This window comes from Carassius auratus, unplaced genomic scaffold (assembly GCF_003368295.1).
Source record: "Carassius auratus strain Wakin unplaced genomic scaffold, ASM336829v1 scaf_tig00017721, whole genome shotgun sequence".
Taxonomy (NCBI): domain Eukaryota; kingdom Metazoa; phylum Chordata; class Actinopteri; order Cypriniformes; family Cyprinidae; genus Carassius; species Carassius auratus.
In genome coordinates, this window is record NW_020524808.1 from 81,528 (window position 1) to 102,265 (window position 20,738).

Below are 20,738 nucleotides of genomic sequence, written 5' to 3' on the forward strand. Positions count from 1 at the left end.
TATTGGTTCGCAGACGAGAAAGCGACCAATCGCTTAAATGACAGCCCTTCAGCTGTTCGAACGTCACTCCCCCTAGTTATTTTTCAGCAAATCCCGGAAGTATTGTTTTTAAAGGGACAGAATAATTTCATGGGCGAGGGCTTTGGACCAAGAGCTAAGCAGAAAATAGCAAAGGCCCGTTGGCAGAGGTGCCTATAGGACGTGGAAAGGAGAAGAAACGCAATCAAAACAGTTTTGTCGACATTTGGAAAGTAGGATCTTGTATCCTCATCGGTCAGAGACATCTTTGTTACACTGTGGGATTTCAACGCAGACAGTTTGACGTCGATTACACTGAAGATCTGGAGATCCTGTCTGCTGTCTAAAATAGGATCAAACTCTTCCTCCAGCTATGAAAGGAATGTTAGTTTCCTGACTGCCGCCTGCAGCCCTTGTTATTGTCATCGTTATATGTGTGCTGTCGGTGAGTTCTCTTTGTGCTGTCATCCTCCTTTAGATCACTCTCATTTCACCTATACAGAATATATATCTATATATCTCATTTCACATATATAGAATGAGTCTCCAGGTTCCGAGATTTTAATAATGAAGGATGGATTCTTAATCTAAAGTTACAAGATACCTAAACAATTTCATTAATCAATCATATAGCCTACTGTATGTAAATCCTTTATTAATCTAAATTCTGAACTCTATCTTTAATCTAAAGATTAAAGGATGAAATGATCTCCCGGTCTTATATAAAGATTCCCCGGGTATTTTCCACCTATTGTATTAGAAATGATTTAACGTGTGTTTGATAATGGCAGATTAATCATAGCCTGCACACAGGAGCTTCTGTATGTTCATGCGCAGGGGGGCGTTTCTGCTTTGTCTGATTCATGCTATTTCATCCACTGAAGGCAACTTTCATCAGTGCATAAACCACATGCATTTCTCATCCCAGTGCCTCCTTTTCTTTACCTTTTAGTTTTTATTTTATGGTTTCTTTTTGATTTATTGCATGCTTTGTGCTTAAAGTGTGAATGATTCTGTTTCTCTAATGTTACACCCTAGCCATGGGCCCATATGAATCATGCCTGGCTTAGTAGCACAGTTTATTTTAAAAGGTTGCCTTTATGCTTCACTATTGGCTTTTTTTGACTAAGCATTCTGAGGATATTGTGTTGTCCTTGTAGGCTAATTATTATCAATAATACCAATATTTAATAGAGAGATTGAGCATTGAGTTTTGTCAGTAGGTAGATGGGTGTGCGCACACAGGTTGCAGAATATGTAAGAGGCATCCATCCTGCTCATTACTGATGCCAGACAGGACGTCAATGGAGAGGCACAATGGAGAGCTGCAGAGCGATTTCCATTGTCCAATAAAAAAATGAACAAAGAATCTGCAGTGACCCAAAGTGATCTCTTTCTCTCTGTAAATGGCTCAAATGTCCAAAAAGGGCTGCAGGCAGAATGTGCCCTTCATCATCAATATTAAGAGCTTCAGATCAGCTCTTTAATGCCCTTGCTGTGTGACCTCTTTCTTTCTGTGTGGCCGTGAGCAGAAGTATTTATTACATCATAAGGTTAGAGAAATGCATGGTAGGAATAGCTGCAGCAAATCTGAAGATAAGCATGTCAAGCTGGTGTAGGAAGCAAATGCATGTTCAGGTGCCTTAGTATGTATGCAGCGTTAAGGCCTGTCTGCAACTGATACGTGTAAATGTTGAATGAGGGGTTTCGATTCAACATCTTCCCTAAATGCAATGTATTGTCTTTCTCTCTTCTTGATGAGGGTGGTGCCGGTTCATTAACACTGTGTTGCTTGGAATTGCTTGGTGTTGCTTGGAATTCAGTCTTTTTAACAGACTGGCCGTGCAACTGGTTTTCGGCTGTATGAATTGGATCCTTGTTCCTGTTTGAGGTGTGCTAAATAAATCTGAAAAACGTTTTTTGATGAAAAATGAAAAACTTCTACAAATTCAAACTTAATTAAAAAATGTTATACCTGAATATATACTACAGTTACTTACACTGAAATAAAAATAAAAACAGTCCACCATTTAGAAGACCTTAGCAGTACATTTTAAATGGGTAATGATTCAGATAACCAGTTTCAGTGCTTCTTGATTCTGATGCATTTGTATTTGTGTCTCTGCACACATTTGATTTTTTCTCACCCCTAGAAAAACGTTCCTTTCTCTTTGAAGTGTTACAAGCTCTAGGTGCATAAAGAAGATCTGTAAAGTTGCAAAGACTAAAGTCTCAAATCCAAAGAGATATTCTTTATCAAAGTTAAGTAAACCACACCCTCCTAAAATGGCTCATTCTAATACACCCCACGTCTACGTCACGATGTGGGAAAATTTGCATAATGCCACCCAAATGTTCACGCAAAGAAAGAAGGCGTAACTTTTTTTAATTCTCGCTGTTGCTGCCACCGCCGTGTTGTGAAGATGCTGCGCATGTCGTTGTGAAAGTGAAACTACTTTGTTTGGTCTTCCAAAAGAGTACACAACTAGAAATCAGTGGTTAAGTAATATTTACAGCACCATTCTAGAATGGTTCAACCCAAATATTTAGATGTGTGCAGCGCATATTGGGAGAGAAGCCTACAATGCCGGTGTCTGTTTCTATAAAGTGGGGCAATTCCAACTTTACTGGTTCTTCTTACTCACAGTCTGTAAGTACGTTTACATATTTAAAAAATTTGCCACTGATGAGTCAAACGCGATTTTTGAGCAGTGTAGAGTTGTGCTTGTTGTTTGTCATTTCTCCGATCACAAATGCAGTCATGGTTTTATGTTTACGCGGCGTGATATGCAGCGCATAAAAAGACAGTATAAGTCATTATAATCAATAATTATTTGCCAACTGGATCCTACAAATGGCTCGTTTGTAATGGGTTTTATTGGTTTTGTCTCATCGCACCAGGGTTCTGCATCTCAGTATGTTAAGGGGCGTAACATTTTCGTCACACGCTTGAGGAATTCGGCCAATCACAATGCACTGAATAGATTGGCCAATCAGCGTACACCTTGCTTTTCAGAACAATGAGCTTTGTAAAAATTGACACATTTCAGAAAGGCAGGGCATACAATAATGTGGAAAATATTTTTTATTTTATTTTTTACTTTAAAACGCATAAGCACATTCCATTACACCAAATACACAAAATAATGTTCTTTTTAGCAATGTCATATGGCCCCTTTAAATAGCCATACAGATGCCATAGATGGTTAACCATGTTTAGTCAAATCCACACTACTGGTCACCTGTCTGGGCATTTTTGTCACATTTTAACCATATCATGATCTGAGATCAGCTTTAGGATTTCTCCAGTGATGGTTTATAAAAGGATTTCAATAAAATAAGCTTGTCCTATATTAGTATCATAGGGATAAGCGTGTACATGTGCAGGCATGTGCTTTTAAACAGCTGTGTGTGCACAAGTGCGATAAAAAAAAAAAAAGCCAGCATGAAAACAAGGTGCTAAGCTGTTTATCATTTATTTAAATTCGAATAGTGACTTAAACAAGCAGAATTAGCAGAAGTTTTATAATTGCCTTAGGCTGTGGCTCTGGTGTGTATATATAAAATCAGTCATTTAAATAAATTATATTCTATAAATGTATTCTGGCTAGAATATCTTGTTAACTCGTATTATAAAATGCTGAAGTTCTGCTTTGTTGACACAGAACAGGCTACATTCAGCAAAGCCTAGGATGTATACTCCGTGTATTATAGTGCTTTGGTTTTTACTAGGCTGGTTGCAGGTTAGCGTGAATTTGTGTGTGTTGTCTTTGTACTAAAATAACAAATTAACATATATTTTCATTATCTTTCTGCCTCCAATCCAAGATTCACTTTTCCCTGCAGTTATCTTTCATTTCACCTTTGCCCTCATATCCACCTTCCATCGTCTATTCCCTTTCTCTCATTACGCCCTTACTCTATTACAGAGAAGTAAATTTGTCACCAGCCACCCCCACCTTGGAGAGCGTGTTACCAAGGGCATGTTAGTTACTGTCCTCATTCATCAGTCACAGGTGCTAATCTCTACAGAGAGACTAACTATAATATTTAGCGTCAGCTATGTTTTTGTTATTGTAGCGACATTTACAAACTCCCACAGCTGAATCCTCATTAAGGGCTTAGTGTGTTTCAGTGCCTTTTGTTGGGCAGTATCAGATTTATTGATCTATTAATAGAGTACATAATTTGGCATATGGTTTGTTATAGAGATATTCAGCCTGTTTCTGAATGTGCTGAATATCTCAGCACATTCAGAAAGAATGATAAAGTGAGAAAGTATAAAAGTAAGTAAACGGAAGGTGCAACCAGCAGAAATCACATCCAGTGTATTTACATCACTTGTGCAGAGGTTTGCACCTATTGTGTGTTCTCACTTGGCTCACTGAAGTGGAAAACAGGAAGTTGAGCAGCTGACTATAATAGCATATGTTTGGACTTCAGTTGTTTTAAATGGCTGATTGCAATGCATTCAAATAATTGTACAAATTTTGTTTTTAAATATGTTTTATATATATATATATATATATATATATATATATATATATATATGCGCGCGTGTGTGTGCAAATTTATTCCTGTGATGGCAAAACTGAATTTTGTAAACCGTTGTAATGCTTTTGAGGAAAGCAATTATTTTTTTTAATGTGATAAAGTGCCCAAAGAACAGCATTTATAAATGTTTAAATGTCTTCTCTTTCACTTTTGATTTATTTAAACTGGCAAGCACCAGACTTAAAAGGATAACACTTTACAATAAATTTCATAAGTTAAAGTTAACGTGAACTAAGCATGAACAATACATTTTACGGCATTTATTTATCTTAGCTAATATTAATTTTATCATTTAGTAATGTATTATTAAAATCAAAAGTTGTGCTTGTTAACATTAATTAACGCACTGTGAAATAACATGAATTAACAATGAACAACTGTATTTTCATTAACTAACATTAACAAAGATTAATAAATACTGTAATCTATTGTTCATTATTTGTTCATATTAGTTAAAACATTTACTAATGGAATCTTATTGTAAAGTGTTACTTACAAAAAAAGTGTAACTTTTTTTTGGTGTGTCAAATTTGACATTCTGAGTGAGTTTGACTGAAAAGGGATACAACACACACACACACACACACACACACACTTAAACGTGGAGAAAGGGGTTAGAATGTGCCTGTGAGCTTTAACAGTCCCTCATAGACCCCATTGATCCCAGCTACAGCCCATTATAGCTGCCAGGAAAGTGTTTTGAAAGAGAATCAAACTGAGAGCAGTGTTGCCTGCTTCAGTGTTTTGCCAGCATCATGCATCAAATCTATGGTAGAGTGCCAATGAGTGTGTGTGTGTGTGTGTGTGTGTGTGTATATGTATATGTGTGTATGTATATCTATATATATATATATATATATATATATATATATATATATATATATATATATATATATATATATATACATACATACACATATGTTTGTGTGTCTTTTGTGCACTTTTGCATTTGTGTACTGTTTTCTTCACTATAGCTGAGGCCATTTGAGGGCTGGCTTATGTCTGAAGTCACACCCCCAAGCATTCCTAATATGGGTACAGAACGTGAGCTCTTAAAGGAGAAGTAACTTTGTGTCTTCGCAAGGCATGTTTTCAATTTAAGGCCATCTAACACAAGACATCAGAACTTCACCATATGTCCGGTGTATCACTTACACCTCCAAACAATTTTCCCCATTCAAAGCCATATGTGCAAAGAAACCCTCATACATTTTCAGCATAATCTCTCTGCACTTCCCCTCTGTCTTACTCACTGCATCTAAAGAGATGAAAATAATCATACATGTTTTAATGCTTTCGGTTAAGTGCATGCGGAACCTCTCCTTATTTGGAAGATGCTGCGCGTGTTTGAAAGAGATCTGTGGCATGTTGCCTGCAGATACACTTACACAAACGTATACACACACACCCATCCTTTCACACCCATCAGAATCTCTGTTTCTGTGGAAGGGCAGATAACACGTTTTCATGCAGAGACGTATCCGCTCAGCTGTGCACTTCCCCTTTTTGCTCTTTTTTTTTTTTCAACTTCTTTTTTTAATGTATTTGAGTAAATGCTATTAGCATGCTCATATGAATTTGTATGAACGCTGAACTGTGCTTAAATTTGTGCACACTACATAAGTCTCTTATGCTTATCAAGCCTATATTTATTTATTTTTAAATGCAATAAAAACATAAATATTGTGAAATATTATCACAATTTAAAATGATTATTTTCTATTTTATAAAACGTAAAATATAAATTTATTCCTGTGATTGCAAAGTACCAAAGTATATTTCCACCAGGCACTACTCCAGTCTTATTGACAAATCATTCTCCAAATGCTGATTTGGTTCTTAAGAAACAGTTCTTATTATTAGCAATGTCTGAAATGGTTGTGCTGTTTGATAGTTTTGTGAAAACCAGGATACTTTTTTTGTATTCAGGATTCTTTGAAAATACCAGCATTTATTTGATTTTTTTATTATAAATGTCACTTTTGATTAATTCATGAAATTCTTTCTTTGCTGTAAAAAAAACTATTAATTTCTATAAAACAAACAAACAAACAAACAAACAAACCTTTAAAGGTTATCACCAAAAGTAATGTTAATCTGTTCAGTGGTATATTTGCCTCCGAAGTAACACATTTGGGTTGTTCTGGAATGCCTCTATTAATCAAACACACACACACACATACATACACAGGCTGACACTAATGCACACAATAAGTCACTGAAGCTCTATGAGGGAAATACATTCCCTTTGCAGAACAGGTGGGTGGGGCATTTGAGGTTTCCCTTTAACTTCACACCTATCAGGGCAGTCGCTATGCCATCTGATCCCCCTCCCCCTGGCCAATCAGATGACAGCACAGCCGGCCCCACTCTTGTGTGCTGACTGAGCAAGCGAGCACGCCTTCAGTAACCAGCTGAGAGGAAGTAAGCTGAAGAGAAGAGAGAGAGACAAGTGGTGAGAAATTTAGCTAGAAAGAGAGAGAACAAGAAGGGAGGGGGACTAAAGGCGGTATACCAAAGCTGTTTTTATTGTGTTCAAGTTATTTGAGGGGGGAAAGATGTATGTGAGATGGTGGTGGTGGTGGAGGGAGTTAGAAGGGAAAAGTAGGGTGGGTTACAGAGTTTATATGCATGTGCCAAAGGGAGCCTGAGAGAGGTTTTGTGTGTGAGTTATTGAAAGAGGGAGGGGGTGGGGGGTGGAAAGAGAGAGATTCACAGTTGGGCATACCAGAATAGCAGTGCACAGAGAGCATAAACAGTGAGATGTGTTTTTACAGACTGCTTGAACAAGAAACCTTGATTGGACTTAGGTTTTGTATGTTTCTCTCTCTTTCTCACTCCTCTCAGGGGAGGAACAGAAGGAAAGGCCTGCACTCCCTCATTCCATGCAAGTAACCCTTCAACTCATCACAGTCTTGAAGCAACAACAAGCACGACTTAAGAGCTCCAACAGAGAGGACGGAGAAACAGACGAGGAGGAAAGGGCAGGAGTTCTTAGAGAGGTGAGTCAGGAGGTTAACATGAATTTTGTAGTGTGTTTATGGATGGTTGACATGAAACGTCTAGCAATGACAGAATACTTGTACTTGTAAAAGTTCACTGGTCACAGACCAGACTATTTAAAAGAACTGCAAACTAGCCCCAATGGGTTTAAAGTGATGAATAAACAGTTAAAACACCCCAATTATATGCTTTCTTTAATATAGAGCATAAGTGTTAACCGAAATGTTTGATTTACGATTTTTTTAATTTTGTTTTTTTATTTTTTAACCAGCCTTTGATATATTTTCAGTGGCATTGGTGTCATGTGCTTTATCAAAAACTTCTTAAAACGATATTTTTCAAATGTGTGCATTATTTATTACAGTATATTAGATATTGTTTTTTAGTTATAATATTAAGTTTTTATGCCTTTGTACAGTTGAGGTTACTTTCTGAATAATTGTAGTTTTATTTATTGCTTTTATGTTTAGTTTTTATGCCCTTGTAATAATTTGTGACTTTTTGAAAATTTGTAGTTTATAAAATGAACATGGTAAATGAAACTAGCTAAAACTATTTATTAAATGGTTATTTAAAGAAAAAGAAAATTAAAGCATCTAAATTGAATGCTTCCCTTTATACATTCATGCATATTGTAACCTAAATCTTTTTTTTTTAAGTTTATGGATAGTGTGACGTTATATTTCTAAAACTATTTTAAACAACACTTGTATTATTTTTAACTCCTATATTCAGTTTGTGTGTCCTTATATCAATAGACTACAAGGATCTTTGGTGCAAATGGTGAACATCATTAAACACATTGTGACTAGTTTAAGCACCTACAACAAGTATGCTTATAAATTCATGTGGATCTTAAACTCATATCTTTATTTTCATGTATATGTCATTTTCTAACCACCCATTAATGAACATGGGTGGTTTGAAGTGGAAGAGGAAATAGCTTCAAGACAACTTAGAAAAAGTGAAACAGCTGTTTTTTCTCTCTGTGTCATACAGTATGTCCTATCTGTCAATGCACAAATGAATCAATGACATCATGACCCTTGCCGCACATAGAGATAATATTTCAGCCCTTGGTTTTACAAACCTGCTTTTAGCTGTGAAAAGATAAGCTTAGTCAGAGGTGAACTTGTGAGCGTTTAGTCTTTGTTCCTGCTGTAGCTTGTAATGACGTTTTGTGACTTCCTCAGAAGTAAAAGCCAGGTGTTTTGCAAAAATGAGATGTTCTTTCTCGCTGACTCACTCTCTCACATGCATGGTGAAAATGAATACATTGTCTTTATTGTTTCAGTAACAACATCTGTCGGGTATATGAGAATACTTTCATGTTTCCATTAAAGCCAAAGAAGGAAGTGGCTTAACTCTGTTGCCAGGAAGAAGCTACAAATGAGTTTCTGGCATCCAAATAATCAAAAAATATGCCCATAGTAAAAAAACAAACAAAGTTATATGTATAAACGCTAAATCAGGTTCATAGGGTGAATTACTTGTTTATAAAGCTTGGGTTGTTTGGTTTCAGTGGTCAACCATGGAAATAATGCTCAACTGAAGATTGTTTGGCCATTAGGTTTCCCATTGGTTCCTTTGGGTCATTCAATCTTTTATCTTACTATCTTTGCTTCGTTCAGTATCAGCTACCACTTCATAGTCATCATAAACGGATGCACAGCTACGCATTCAAGAATTCCAATAACTTCAGATCAGCGCAGATGTCTTACACTGTAGTGTGATTACAAAAAATACATTTGTTACTCATATCCCCTTAATTTTCTACTAATTCATTTTAAAGAGTTTTTGCATGGCTTAGTTGCTCATTGGGTTATTAAGGCACTATTTTATGTAAAGCTGCTGGGAAATTAGCTGTATTATTCACTGTACAAATGAAACTAGCTGGACTAATTGTTGACTGACAACTTTCTCCTAAATAACATCTAGTAACCAGAAAAACACTATAGAGCTGACAGCTGCTCATGCTAGTCTTGGATGTTTGGTTTCCCCATCTATTTTCTTCCCCTCCGTATTGAATTCTCTGGGGGTAGGGATGAACATTGTTGCTTTTTAAACCGAACTCTCAGTGTGTCCTCGATTTCTTAATTTAAACTAGAAACAATTCATTCCAATTGAATGGTAATAAAATATGTAGATTTGTAGATTGTGCGAAGCAACCATGTGAATAGATTTTCAGGAATAGGACTAAACTGATAATGAAACCGTCCAGTCTTTGAACAGGAACAAATATTAATGACTGGTCAAATTAGTATGTTCCAGAAAAAACAAACCATTTGATTGCACAGCTGAAAATTGCATTACGTTTATGAAAGTGTGTGTATATTCATATCACTAACTTCATGTGCTTAGAATAAACACACATTACATCTCTCATTCTACTCACTTAGCAACATGTTCTTGTGTAACACCACTGTCTTAGTTGGTTACAATGTGTGTTTGTGTGTGTGTGTGCGTGCGCGCGTCTTGACACCTGTATTTGACCTGGGGTTCAGGGTTCTATTCATGCTGAGTCTGAAAGATTCACAGAAAAGCTCTGAGTGTCTTACATCAGGTGTAACAGACCCCCACATGCTTGGCAAACTTAAAAAACAAACAAAAAAAAAAACAACCAGACTTATTTTTATTTTTGTGTAAACCATGATATATATATATAAACAAAAGTAAAGATTGTCTGGTTTTTTTATCAGGCGCTGGAATGCTGTTGTGTTTTCAGGTCTCGTCTGGAGTCTTTGACTGTTATTTCGGATCTTATGTCAGTGTGAGGTTAGCTTTTGACATAGCAATGCCTAAAATTACTGGCAACTTCAAGTATTCTGTGTACTTTTAAGTCTTTATTGTGGAGTTATATTGTGTGATGTCACAAAAACAGTAATGTGGCACAACACACTTTCATTCAGTATCCATTTCTGTCTGTGTATATCTTTCCATCTCTTTGTGGTTGATTCAGTTGGCCACATAAGACCATATTTTGCCAGGGAACTAAAAAAATGGAAGAAACTGGAAGAAAAAAATCAGTTGAAAAAAACAACACTTCTAGTAATTTTCTGCAAGGACAAGACTGTTAAGTTTACAGACATTTTCCTTAATCTTAAAACACAATGCAGTGCATAATTTTAAATATGGGTAAAACACCTGTGAAAAATCAATACAGATTAGTCCTTTTTAGTAACACAGAACATTGTGCCCTATTTTACAGACTTTTCTTAGAGAATAAGCTCCTCCCTTTAGAGGCCACTGAATACTTCATTCAAGCAGTGTAATGCAAATGCATCTCTTAGAAAGGCCTGATCCTCAGCATTCTGTCTTTTCATATTTTGTGCATTTATAGTCGTCAGACTGGCATAGTTGACCATTATTAGATTGTGCTCACTGCATCACAAGATGTGACACACACACTACTGTTCAAAACTTTGAGGTCAGTAAGATTTCTTTGAAAAGATTTCTACTTTTATCAGTAGGTGTTAATTAAATGGATCAAAAGTGACAGTAACAACATTTATTGTTTTGAAAAAGATTTAACGTTTTCAAATAAATGCTATTCTTTTGAACTTTAAATTAATTAAAGAATCCTGAGAAAAATAAATAAATAAATAAAGATATAATTGATTTCCACAAAAATATTAAGCAGCACAACAGTTTTATTTATATAAAGTGTAATATTACTTACACAAATATAAATAAATAAATATATATATAGTCTCCAAACTTTTGAATGATAGTATATGTGATATGAAAATTGCGTAATTGGGCACCATTTCATTTCCAGATCTCTTTTGTGGCATTCATGGTTTTCGCTACCTTAAACTGACAAACATATTATGTTTTTTATAATGCATAATGTTTGTCAATCTGTTCTCCCCATAGATCTAATGTATGGTTCCTTAAAATTATGCATTTAGCCTTTATGCATTTTTTTGGTTTGGTTCCTTAAGATAGCTGAAAACAGCTTGACCATCCAGATAAATGCTCACAAGACAGCAGTGTAAAACTGTAAATAATGGCCTACATTCGGCCTTAAAGGGATAGTTCACCCAAACATTTGAAATCTAAAACATTCTTCAAAATAGCTTGTGTTCCACAGACAAAATACAGCCATACAGGTTTTTACAATATGAGTGTGAATAAATGATAGAAATGTTAATATCATTTACCTTTTCTCTTTTTGTGTTTAAAAAAAAAGCATTCAGATACTATATTATTTGCATGTGTTTAGCAAAGCTGCAGTATATAATGTTTACTTGTTTCATGTTTTTCCAAAAGCCATTACTTAGGTCTACCCAAGTTAGAGTGTTAGTGCTTGTATGTTCTTGTTTTTGTCATTTAATGAGGAGGAATTCTCGTTCTCTGATACGGACAGTACAAAGGTTCTGTTGTGTGTCTCTGTGTTTTGTCTGCCATTCTTGATCCCAAGCAGGCCTGAGGTTTAGAGACAGAGAGCCAGTCAGAGCTATGCAGTACACAGTCTGTTAAAGCATGTGTCCTAATCAGATGGCATGAAATGAGTGTAGTAAATCAAACGATTGCTCTGTGTCTGTTCCCTCTTCGTTTAATTTACTTGGTTGATTTAATGACCAGCAGAACGATGTCTTGAATAAAAAGCTATTAAATGACTGATCACTTGATTTTTTAAAATCAGTTTACAACGATTGATTCGGATCATGTGCAGGTTGAACTGTGTGGCAGGGTTACTTATTTGATCAAGTTGATTTGTATTTGATTCAACCATTGTTCTTTAATAGGTTGTGTCTCTGGAATGCCTGGCTCAGGATGCAGCCGCTGAGCAGTCCACTCCTTTCAGGAGTCAAGGGGAGGCGTGATTGGCCGCTGGCCTTATCTGGGTGGAGCTGTAGGAGGAATAATACTTCATTGGCACGTTCTCCAAGGCCCCTCCCACCTCACTGACGCTCTGCCCTTGGTACTGTATTTATCGTATTTTTAATCAAATGAATGCAGCCTTGATGAGGCTACTTTCAAAAACGCTTAAAAATCTGGTTGATTGTTTCTCAGACTTTTTTTCTTTGTCTTGTCAGGCCCCTGTTAGCTGTCTGTGTATCTGGGAATGCTGTTGTTGGATCAGAGGGGCAGTATTGGAGATGGCCCAACTCAGGGGCTAAGGTCAGGGTCAAGATTCAAGGGTCAACACAACTCAGAAGCTGAAGGGGTGGAAGCCAAGCTGCAGGCACCAACAGACATGTAGGTTAGGAAAATGGTCATTCACACACTTCTTTTGTAAATATATTTGGTGACACTTTCCTGCGCCAGTTTACAGCAGTGATGCTCCCTCAATGCAGAATCTTTTGCACCACAGCAAAATAAATCATATTTTACACGAGTTTGTGTACCAGGAAGTAATGGCAAGCATATCTTTTTGCTCAGTTGTCTTTGCAGGCTACTACCAAAAACAAACGTAGATTTTGTTCACTACCATCTGATTCACAAATCACGCATATAAGCCAGTTCTTCTTTTTGGTGGAACAGTAATGTCCAGCACAACCAGTGTAGTCTAATTCCCAAATGAATTAATATTTAAGAGACTAAAAACAAACAATGTGTTTTTTATAGGGCCCTATTTTAACAATCTAAACGCAAAGTGTAAAGCGCACGGCACAGGTGCACTCAGGGCATTTCCAAATCCACTTTTGCTATTTTAACAACAGAAAAAAACGGGTTGTCCCTATTCTTTTAATGAGTAATGGGCGTAATATGTAATAAACCAATCAGAGTCTCATCTTCCATTCCCTTTAAGAGCCAGTTGCACTCGTGCCATGACGGATCTGCTATTTACAGTACACGGCGGAATTTGGCATTAAATATAATTTAATAAATATATATATATATATATATATATATATATATATATATATATATATATATATATATATATATATATATATATATATATATATATATATATATTTAATTAGCCTATGAAAAAGTTCTTATATATTGCAGTCCCTTAATTTTTAATATTTGGCATGTTTGTGTGCTGCTGTGTGTCCCTGTGTTGAATAAGCAGCGTGTACGCTCTTTAAATATCAAAGAAAAAACATTGCGCCAGACTTTAGACCAGTTTTGAGCTGGTCTATGGCGCAGTCTATTTTCAGCTCCTTAAAATAGCATTGCGCCAATAATGCGCCTGAACACACCTCTTTTTTAGACCAGCACACCCATGGGTGCAAAAATGACCGCAAATGCATTTGCTAATTAAATGACATGGCACTGGACAGGAAAATGTGAATGCCACCAGACTGAAACTAGCAAACACACTTGTGCTGCGCTTTTCGTCGCATTGCGCCGGGTGTATGATAGGGGCCATAGTCTCATTACCTAAGGAATTAATCTTATGGTATATGTTAGTGAATCAAAAACATATAGCACAAATAATGTAGTCTGATTCATGAATTGATTTACTTTTTGTTTTTATGAACTGAATAATGAAGTGAATTTTGTCTAAATGACAATATATTGTTAAAAATACATGTATGTAAATAGTGCTCATTGTTACTATCCTGCTGTGTAATCTTTATTATGCATTTCATTTCAGTTTGCTTATACTTCTATCCCTGTTTTTGTTTTTGCTTCAGAAGCTGTACGCAAGCTGTGGAAATCAGCTTGTTCTAACTTCACAACTGACCCCTGGAGACTAAAGCTTACCATCTATGAGACGGGAAGCTTACTTTCACTTTCACAGCCTTGTTGCACTTGTTTAGACATTCTAGAACTCTCTGGAGCTTGTGTCTTTATTATTTAATACTGCACAACTTCCCCTGAAACAATAACCCAGCACACATAAAGTCACTATGCGTCACGTCCATGTAGAACTGGCTCGTAAAGAGCCAGCTGTTGAGCTTCCACCCGAGGACGGGGATCTACCTCTGCCTAGCACTCGGAGCGAGAGCCCTGAATCGGAAGTACGGCGAGTCGTTCCCAGACCTTTTGGAGAAGAAGAGATCAGGCTACAAAAGGTCTACCAGCTATCCATTCTCTCCCAAAGAGGTGGTTTTGGTGAAAATCAAGAGACTCCTCGGCCTATTCGAGTAGGTATGAAACGTAGCCTGGAGGGGACGTCGGTACCTGTCACTCACAAGCGTCTTTTCCAACAGGATGAGGATGAGGATGATGATGAGTCAAATGGGGAGGTGTTGTGTGGTTCTGGGGTTAAACCACTTTTTTCCAACTCGTTCCTTGAGCACAGAGACTCAGAAATCCCTAGGTCGCCTCCCCTTTCCCCTTCGCATCTACTGATTCCTGGTCGCCGCCCAGCCCAGCACAACCATGACAGACCCATCCCGGATGCCTTCGCCCCGCTGTCCCCAAAATCTCCCCCTATGGTGGACCCACAGGGCCCTCACTCCACCTGGGGCCACTGTGAAGGGAGTCCTCCTACTCTTTCTCCCAGAACCGAGGCCTCCACAGCAGGAAGTGTCCTGGCTGGCTCCAGCGAAGGAGCAAGGGACGAAGGCCATAAATCTGTTGACGTCAAGGGCATGTTGTGCACCACAGAGAGCAGTTGGGCACCTGTCCCATTTTCAACACCAGCTGAAGCTGTCGAATGGCGGACAACTTTTGAATCTTCTCCTCCACCATCAGAGACAAAGACCTCCTCCTCTTCCTCTTCCTCTAACGGACTGAGCTCTCTTGAGAAAACACCATTGGAAGCAAATGGCCTGACATTAGGATCCATTTCCTGCCCAGTGAAGAAAAGACTTCTTTCCTCCAGTGATACAGGAGAGTCCTGCTCAGAAGATGAGGGTCCATCTACATCAAAACGAAGTCGATTGGCAATGCTAGCACCGGGTCTCGGATTAGCATCCTGTCGCAGCACTGATGCCAAGGGTGCACCCTTCTGGAACCATCTACTACCCTCAGCAAGGGAGCACACCAAGGTGAATTGCAAATAAAGTAGAAATGAAACTGAAGGCCCTTTCGCATGACTTAACAATGCAGCTACAGATGCTGTACAAATTTTAAAAACCAGCCCCGTGAACCAGTAATACAAAATACGCATAATGCAAATCTCAAAGTCTTCTACTCAACTCTTCAACAAGATGGAAAACAAAATGATTTCAGAGAGTGAAATCATATTAGGCAAATTTTTATTATTATAATACAAGATTTAGAAATTAGATTAGAAATTCACTTTAATTAGTAGGAAAGTCAACCTTTTGTGACAATGTTTGCAATACTTTTCATGTGGCATCAAAGTGGCATGTAAGAGATGCATTGAATGTGAATCATTTGAAAGGGCCTTAATTCATGGGTAAAAACATGCCAGATCTTTCCAAATTATGAATGATTACTAGTGGAAATGGGAAGGTGCTTATTAGTTTAACAAAAACAAAACTTGTGAAGGGGGCAGAGATAATCTCCCATTACTGACAGAGTCACTGTGAAAGGTGGATAGTCAGATGGAAACAAAAGACATATTGGAAATGAGAAAATTAGAGATTTTAGAATATGCATGCTTGATTTTCCATTGCAGCACAATAAGCATTGGGACTTCAGAACAAAGCCCACTGACAGAGCCATTGTTCAAGAGGTTAGACCTGCCTCACCTGACCTAACAAACACACACATACAGGTTCTGGCCAAATTCAGTTCCAGAATGAGTGAATTTGTGGTGAGGGGGGTTACATGGACTACAGGAGCTCATATACTGTCATTGTGCACACATCACAGCGTTACTCGAAAGCTGAGCTCTTGAGGCTAAGAAGGGAAGAATAAAAGAGAAAGTGAAGACCATCACAAAGAGGAAAGAGTGAATAGAGGTTTAGAATAGAGAAACAAATAGATAAAAATTCTGAAATAAAGGTTCACACTAGTTGAAAATTAACAAGTTTGATATGCATTCTATAGTTAAGTCAAGCTGATATTTAATAACTTTTTAGAATGATACTATGGACTACTGTGATATGTGTGATATTGCAGCCACATCTTCTTCTGTAAGTACTTAAAATCTTACTTGAAGTTTGAAAATTTAAAAACCAACTTTAAATAGTTGAGCATTCTAAATCTGATGTCACAATGGGCCTTCTTTTTCATCATTTCCCCAATCATTCAAACACTTCACTGATTGTCATTTCTGTCAAGGAGATTAAAATCTAGTTTAAACGTTTATCAACAATCTGGTTTTAAATTATCATAAAATGGACCTTAACTCAGTAAACATTTCGAAGGTAATTACTGCTGTAAGTCTTTGAAGGAAAAAAAGAATATTGGAATTAAACACAGTATTAGTTGTAACATCTTTTTCAAACTTCATTTGTCAGACTGCTACAGACTGTTCACGATCAGGGAGAAGACTCAAAGTGGGGAGTAGACTCAAATCGTAAGTCATCCTTATTTTTTTTTTTACATTTTGTTGCAAATTACATTGTATTAATATATAAGATTGTTTGTTACTTCTTTGTTTTAATAGTCGACAGTTACGCAGTGGACGTCGAACAGACACCAGTCGCTCCTGTAGTTCAATTTCCTCTTTATCCTCCATTAGCAGATCTCTTCTTGGAAACTTTGAGGTACATAAGAGCAAACCATGAAGAAATAAAATGTTTCCTCTATAACAATATTTGAAGTATGCAACAATGGCTAATGTTTTGATGCATTGCTGATTGGTTGTTGTCTGCATCTGTCTTCAGGAGTCGATTCTGAAGGGTCGTTTTACTCCATCTGGGCGGATAGAGGGCTTCACAGCAGAGATTGGGGCTAGCGGCTCCTATTGCCCGCAGCATGCCACCTTACCTGTGCAAGTGACGTATTATGACACCTCCGAGCACAGCGCCCCTTCTCCCTTCCTGGTATATACTTACTGTCTCTGTGTGTTGAATTCATGTGGCCTATTACGTTAAATAATTCTCAATACTTTTTTTATTTTTATAAATCTATTGAGATTTTTTTTACACACCCTTGAAATATAAATTCTCTTTTGTAAAATGCATATTAACTGTCGTATTTCTTTGCAATGTTTAGGGGGTGATCTTGCTAGAACCTCTTGGGAAAAAAGGATACAGTGTACCCAAAGCAGGGACCATTCAAGTGGTGGGCTCTCTTTCTATTTCTTACCATTTATTTGTATATTTTTTCAATTTATATCTGTTTTTGTACTTTTATTTTTATTTTTTAAATGTTATACCTTTCTTAATCCTTAGTTTGAACTGTCTTTTTTGTTTATTTTTGCAGACCTTATTTAACCCTAATAAGACTGTGGTTAAAATGTTTTTGGTGACGTATAATTTTGGGGACATGCCCGTTAATCACATGACCTTCTTGCGCCATCGTATCTTCCTGGTGCCTGTTGATGAGGCGGAGGGGAAGGAGGGCTCCTTGTCTGACAGGAAGAAGATTCTCTGCTACTTGATACACCTCAGGTAAACTTTGACAGGATGTACACTACTGTTCAAAGTGTTTTTTTTTTTTTTTAAGAAGCCTCTTACACTCACCAGAGCTGTAATTATTTGATCAAAAATACAGTAAAAATAATAATATTGTGAAATATTATTACTGTTTAAAATAGGTTTTCTGTTTTAATTTTTTTTTTTTCAAATGCAATTTATTCCTATGATGGCAAAGCTGATTTTTCAACAGCCGTTACTCCAGTCTTCAGACTCTTTTAGAAATCATTCATATATGCTTATTTGGTGCTCAAGAAACACTTCTTTACATTTTTGGGAAAACTTCAGGATTCTTTGATATATAGAAACTTTAATTTGAATAGTTTTTTGTAACACTGTAAAAGTCTTTAGTGCTATTGATCAATTTATTGCATTCTTGCTGAATAAAAGTATTTAAAAAGTATAAAAGTATTAGTTTCTTTTAATAATAATAATGATAATATTTAGAATTTGTGAACACAGTGTAGTTTTCTTAGACATGTAAGTTATGTTAATTTAGAAGAAAAATATGGGATAGCAACACTTCAACATCAGTATTAACATATATAGCATATATACAGTATACAAACACACACACACACACACACACACACACACACATTTTATATATATATATATAATGGGTGCAAACTGTTGCACTACCACTATAGTTGCAAATAGTTTATGAAACTATAATATTTCATATATGAAATGGAATATATTCTTATAATTCTAAAGCCCCAAGTGTGTGATTTTAGGCTAGATTGCAACTAACTTGCAATCTAAATAACAATGTTTAATATATTCTATTTTAAGAGAATCAAAAGTATATCTCCTTTAAGAACTAAATTCAAAATGGAAGCAATGATGGCTAACAAACCTGTTTTTCCTTTCCTCTTTGTTTGCATATGTCAGATTCCAGAGTTCCAAATCTGGAAAAATCTACTTGCACAATGATATCCGGCTGCTATTCTCCCGCAAGTCCATCGAGGTGGACACTGGGATTCCTTACGAGCTGAAATCTTTCACCGAGGTGCCAAGAAACCCCAAATACTCCCCCAGAGTGTGAGATCATCATGCCCTGCAGCAGTGGGGCAGAAGGACTCAATTAATTAAGATTGCAAGAACCTTTACACTTGAACACATACACACTTGCACTCATACATGCATACACAGACAGATGTATGTACATGCAAACAGATATCACACCCTCTCAAGGGCAAACTCTAGAACTGAGTGTGTAACATGCATGCCTTGTGACTAAACCGAGTTTTCCTATAGTGCCGTTAAACAGCTTTGCCCTTCACTCTGCCTGCACCTGCCTACTGTGGACCAGTTGTAACCATGCCCACCAACCCGATCTATTCTAAAATGTTGGTGACCGTCAGTAGATACGGCCTTCCTCGATTAAAGAGGACTGATTGAATGAACAAAGAGGTGATGAATGAGACCAACAGAAATGTATGGAAGCAAAGCAAATGGAAAAAAGAGACTTCTAAGGCCCAGACTGGAGTTTCAACAATGTACGCCACCTGTAACTTGCCCATTGAAGGGGCTAAGAAATTTCTAGAAAGAAAGACACAAACAGAACAGAGGACTGAAAGTACATCCATTTAGTATCTGCATTGTGTTCGTAAAGCATGGGTCGTAAAGAGGAGAATAGCTCATTATTTTGGACATTTTCTCTTTTTGCAAGGGCAGTTTGGAGGACATTGCTGTTTCAGCTCCATCTGAACAGTCCAAAAGCAGAGCAGAAAAAAAAACAAACTGTAGTATTTATGTTCACAAATGTCTTCGAGAGGAAAAAAGAAAAAAAAGAAAAAAGCAATATGCTGCACAACTAGCGTGATTTCATTTTTGTGGAGGTAATAGGTGCCCTCTCTGCTAGGATGGAGGGAAAAGATTGCCAAGTGAGAGATGAAGGAGGGAGGAAAAAAGGGTGGGAATGTGGGGTATTTAAAATCAGAAAATGTTGTTTATGTATATTTTAAAAATTGATTAAACTCTGCAACTTGTGGGTGAAACCAGTGTTTGACCGTAATTTGCCAAGGGAAACTTGAGAAGCAATGTCAGGGTTTGTTTCTGTATGTTTTGTGTATGGTCAATAAAATACATTCACTTACAACGAATTAAAAAAACAAACTTTTGTAGCTTAAATAAAAACACCTCCAGTGCTTCATGCCAAGATTGCACAACCGCAGCCCAGACAGGCCCCTCAGAGATTTGTGGACACAACTTGCTTTTTGGGCTTTGGCTTAAAGAAAAACTGTTTGGCTAAAGCAATAAGATCTCAGACTGTCTTGTATATAATGTTCCCCTTAAAATGGCACTTTCCCCAGCTTATTTATACTTGCATTAGGCAATATGATTCAACAGCATGAAATCAGATTTACCAAAATATGAGCTGCAAGATGAAACAGTGTGCTAAACCTATATGAAATTAGCACAAATGGTGTATGGGGTTGTATTATTGTGATATATTCGAAAATAGTTTAGGTTAATAAAGAGAACAGGCTTAGATTTCATCTGTGCCATCCATCCTATGTTGAGGCACTACATTCGTGTCATTCATCTTTTTTTTTTTTTTCATTAAAGAAAATAATCAAATAATTCAAAATGTGCATATTCCTAACATGATTTCAAATATATTTTTGTTATGCTGGACAAAAACTAAATTAATCTATTCATCTCAGCCCAAGCCCCACAAATATATGACATACATGCTCACAAAATTAATTTTTAACTTCATTAATTAGTTTCAAAGAAAATACACTAACTAAA

The 20,738-nt window shown here is 36.8% G+C and overlaps 1 protein-coding gene across 3 annotated transcripts; it reads left to right on the forward strand.

Moving 5' to 3' along the window:
• atosb (atos homolog b) lies at positions 1 to 20,086 on the forward strand. Of its 3 annotated transcripts, none has more exons than XM_026248475.1 (11): positions 1 to 463; positions 7,420 to 7,574; positions 12,327 to 12,502; positions 12,618 to 12,780; positions 14,172 to 15,473; positions 16,857 to 16,915; positions 17,006 to 17,105; positions 17,226 to 17,384; positions 17,557 to 17,625; positions 17,767 to 17,954; positions 18,873 to 20,086. In XM_026248475.1, exons 5-11 carry the CDS (start codon positions 14,388 to 14,390, stop codon positions 19,024 to 19,026), a joined length of 1,815 nt encoding a protein of 604 aa, XP_026104260.1. In that variant the 5' UTR covers positions 1 to 463; positions 7,420 to 7,574; positions 12,327 to 12,502; positions 12,618 to 12,780; positions 14,172 to 14,387; the 3' UTR covers positions 19,027 to 20,086. The 3 variants fall into 3 exon arrangements, with proteins under 3 accessions (XP_026104260.1, XP_026104258.1, XP_026104259.1); XM_026248473.1 differs by having other exon boundaries at positions 12,618 to 12,784; positions 18,873 to 19,091; XM_026248474.1 differs by lacking the exon at positions 1 to 463 and adding an exon at positions 6,640 to 7,027 and having other exon boundaries at positions 18,873 to 19,091.
• Positions 20,087 to 20,738: the final 652 nt, after the last annotated feature.

Excerpts from the sequence above, each read along its gene's own strand:
- atosb (XM_026248475.1), top strand. The coding sequence starts at position 14,388 with ATGCGTCACGTCCATGTAGAACTGGCTCGTAAAGAGCCAGCTGTTGAG. Across the intron at positions 16,916-17,005 it reads GTGGGGAGTAGACTCAAATC|TCGACAGTTACGCAGTGGAC; the intron begins GTAAGTCATCCT and ends TTGTTTTAATAG. Across the intron at positions 17,106-17,225 it reads CTCTTCTTGGAAACTTTGAG|GAGTCGATTCTGAAGGGTCG; the intron begins GTACATAAGAGC and ends ATCTGTCTTCAG.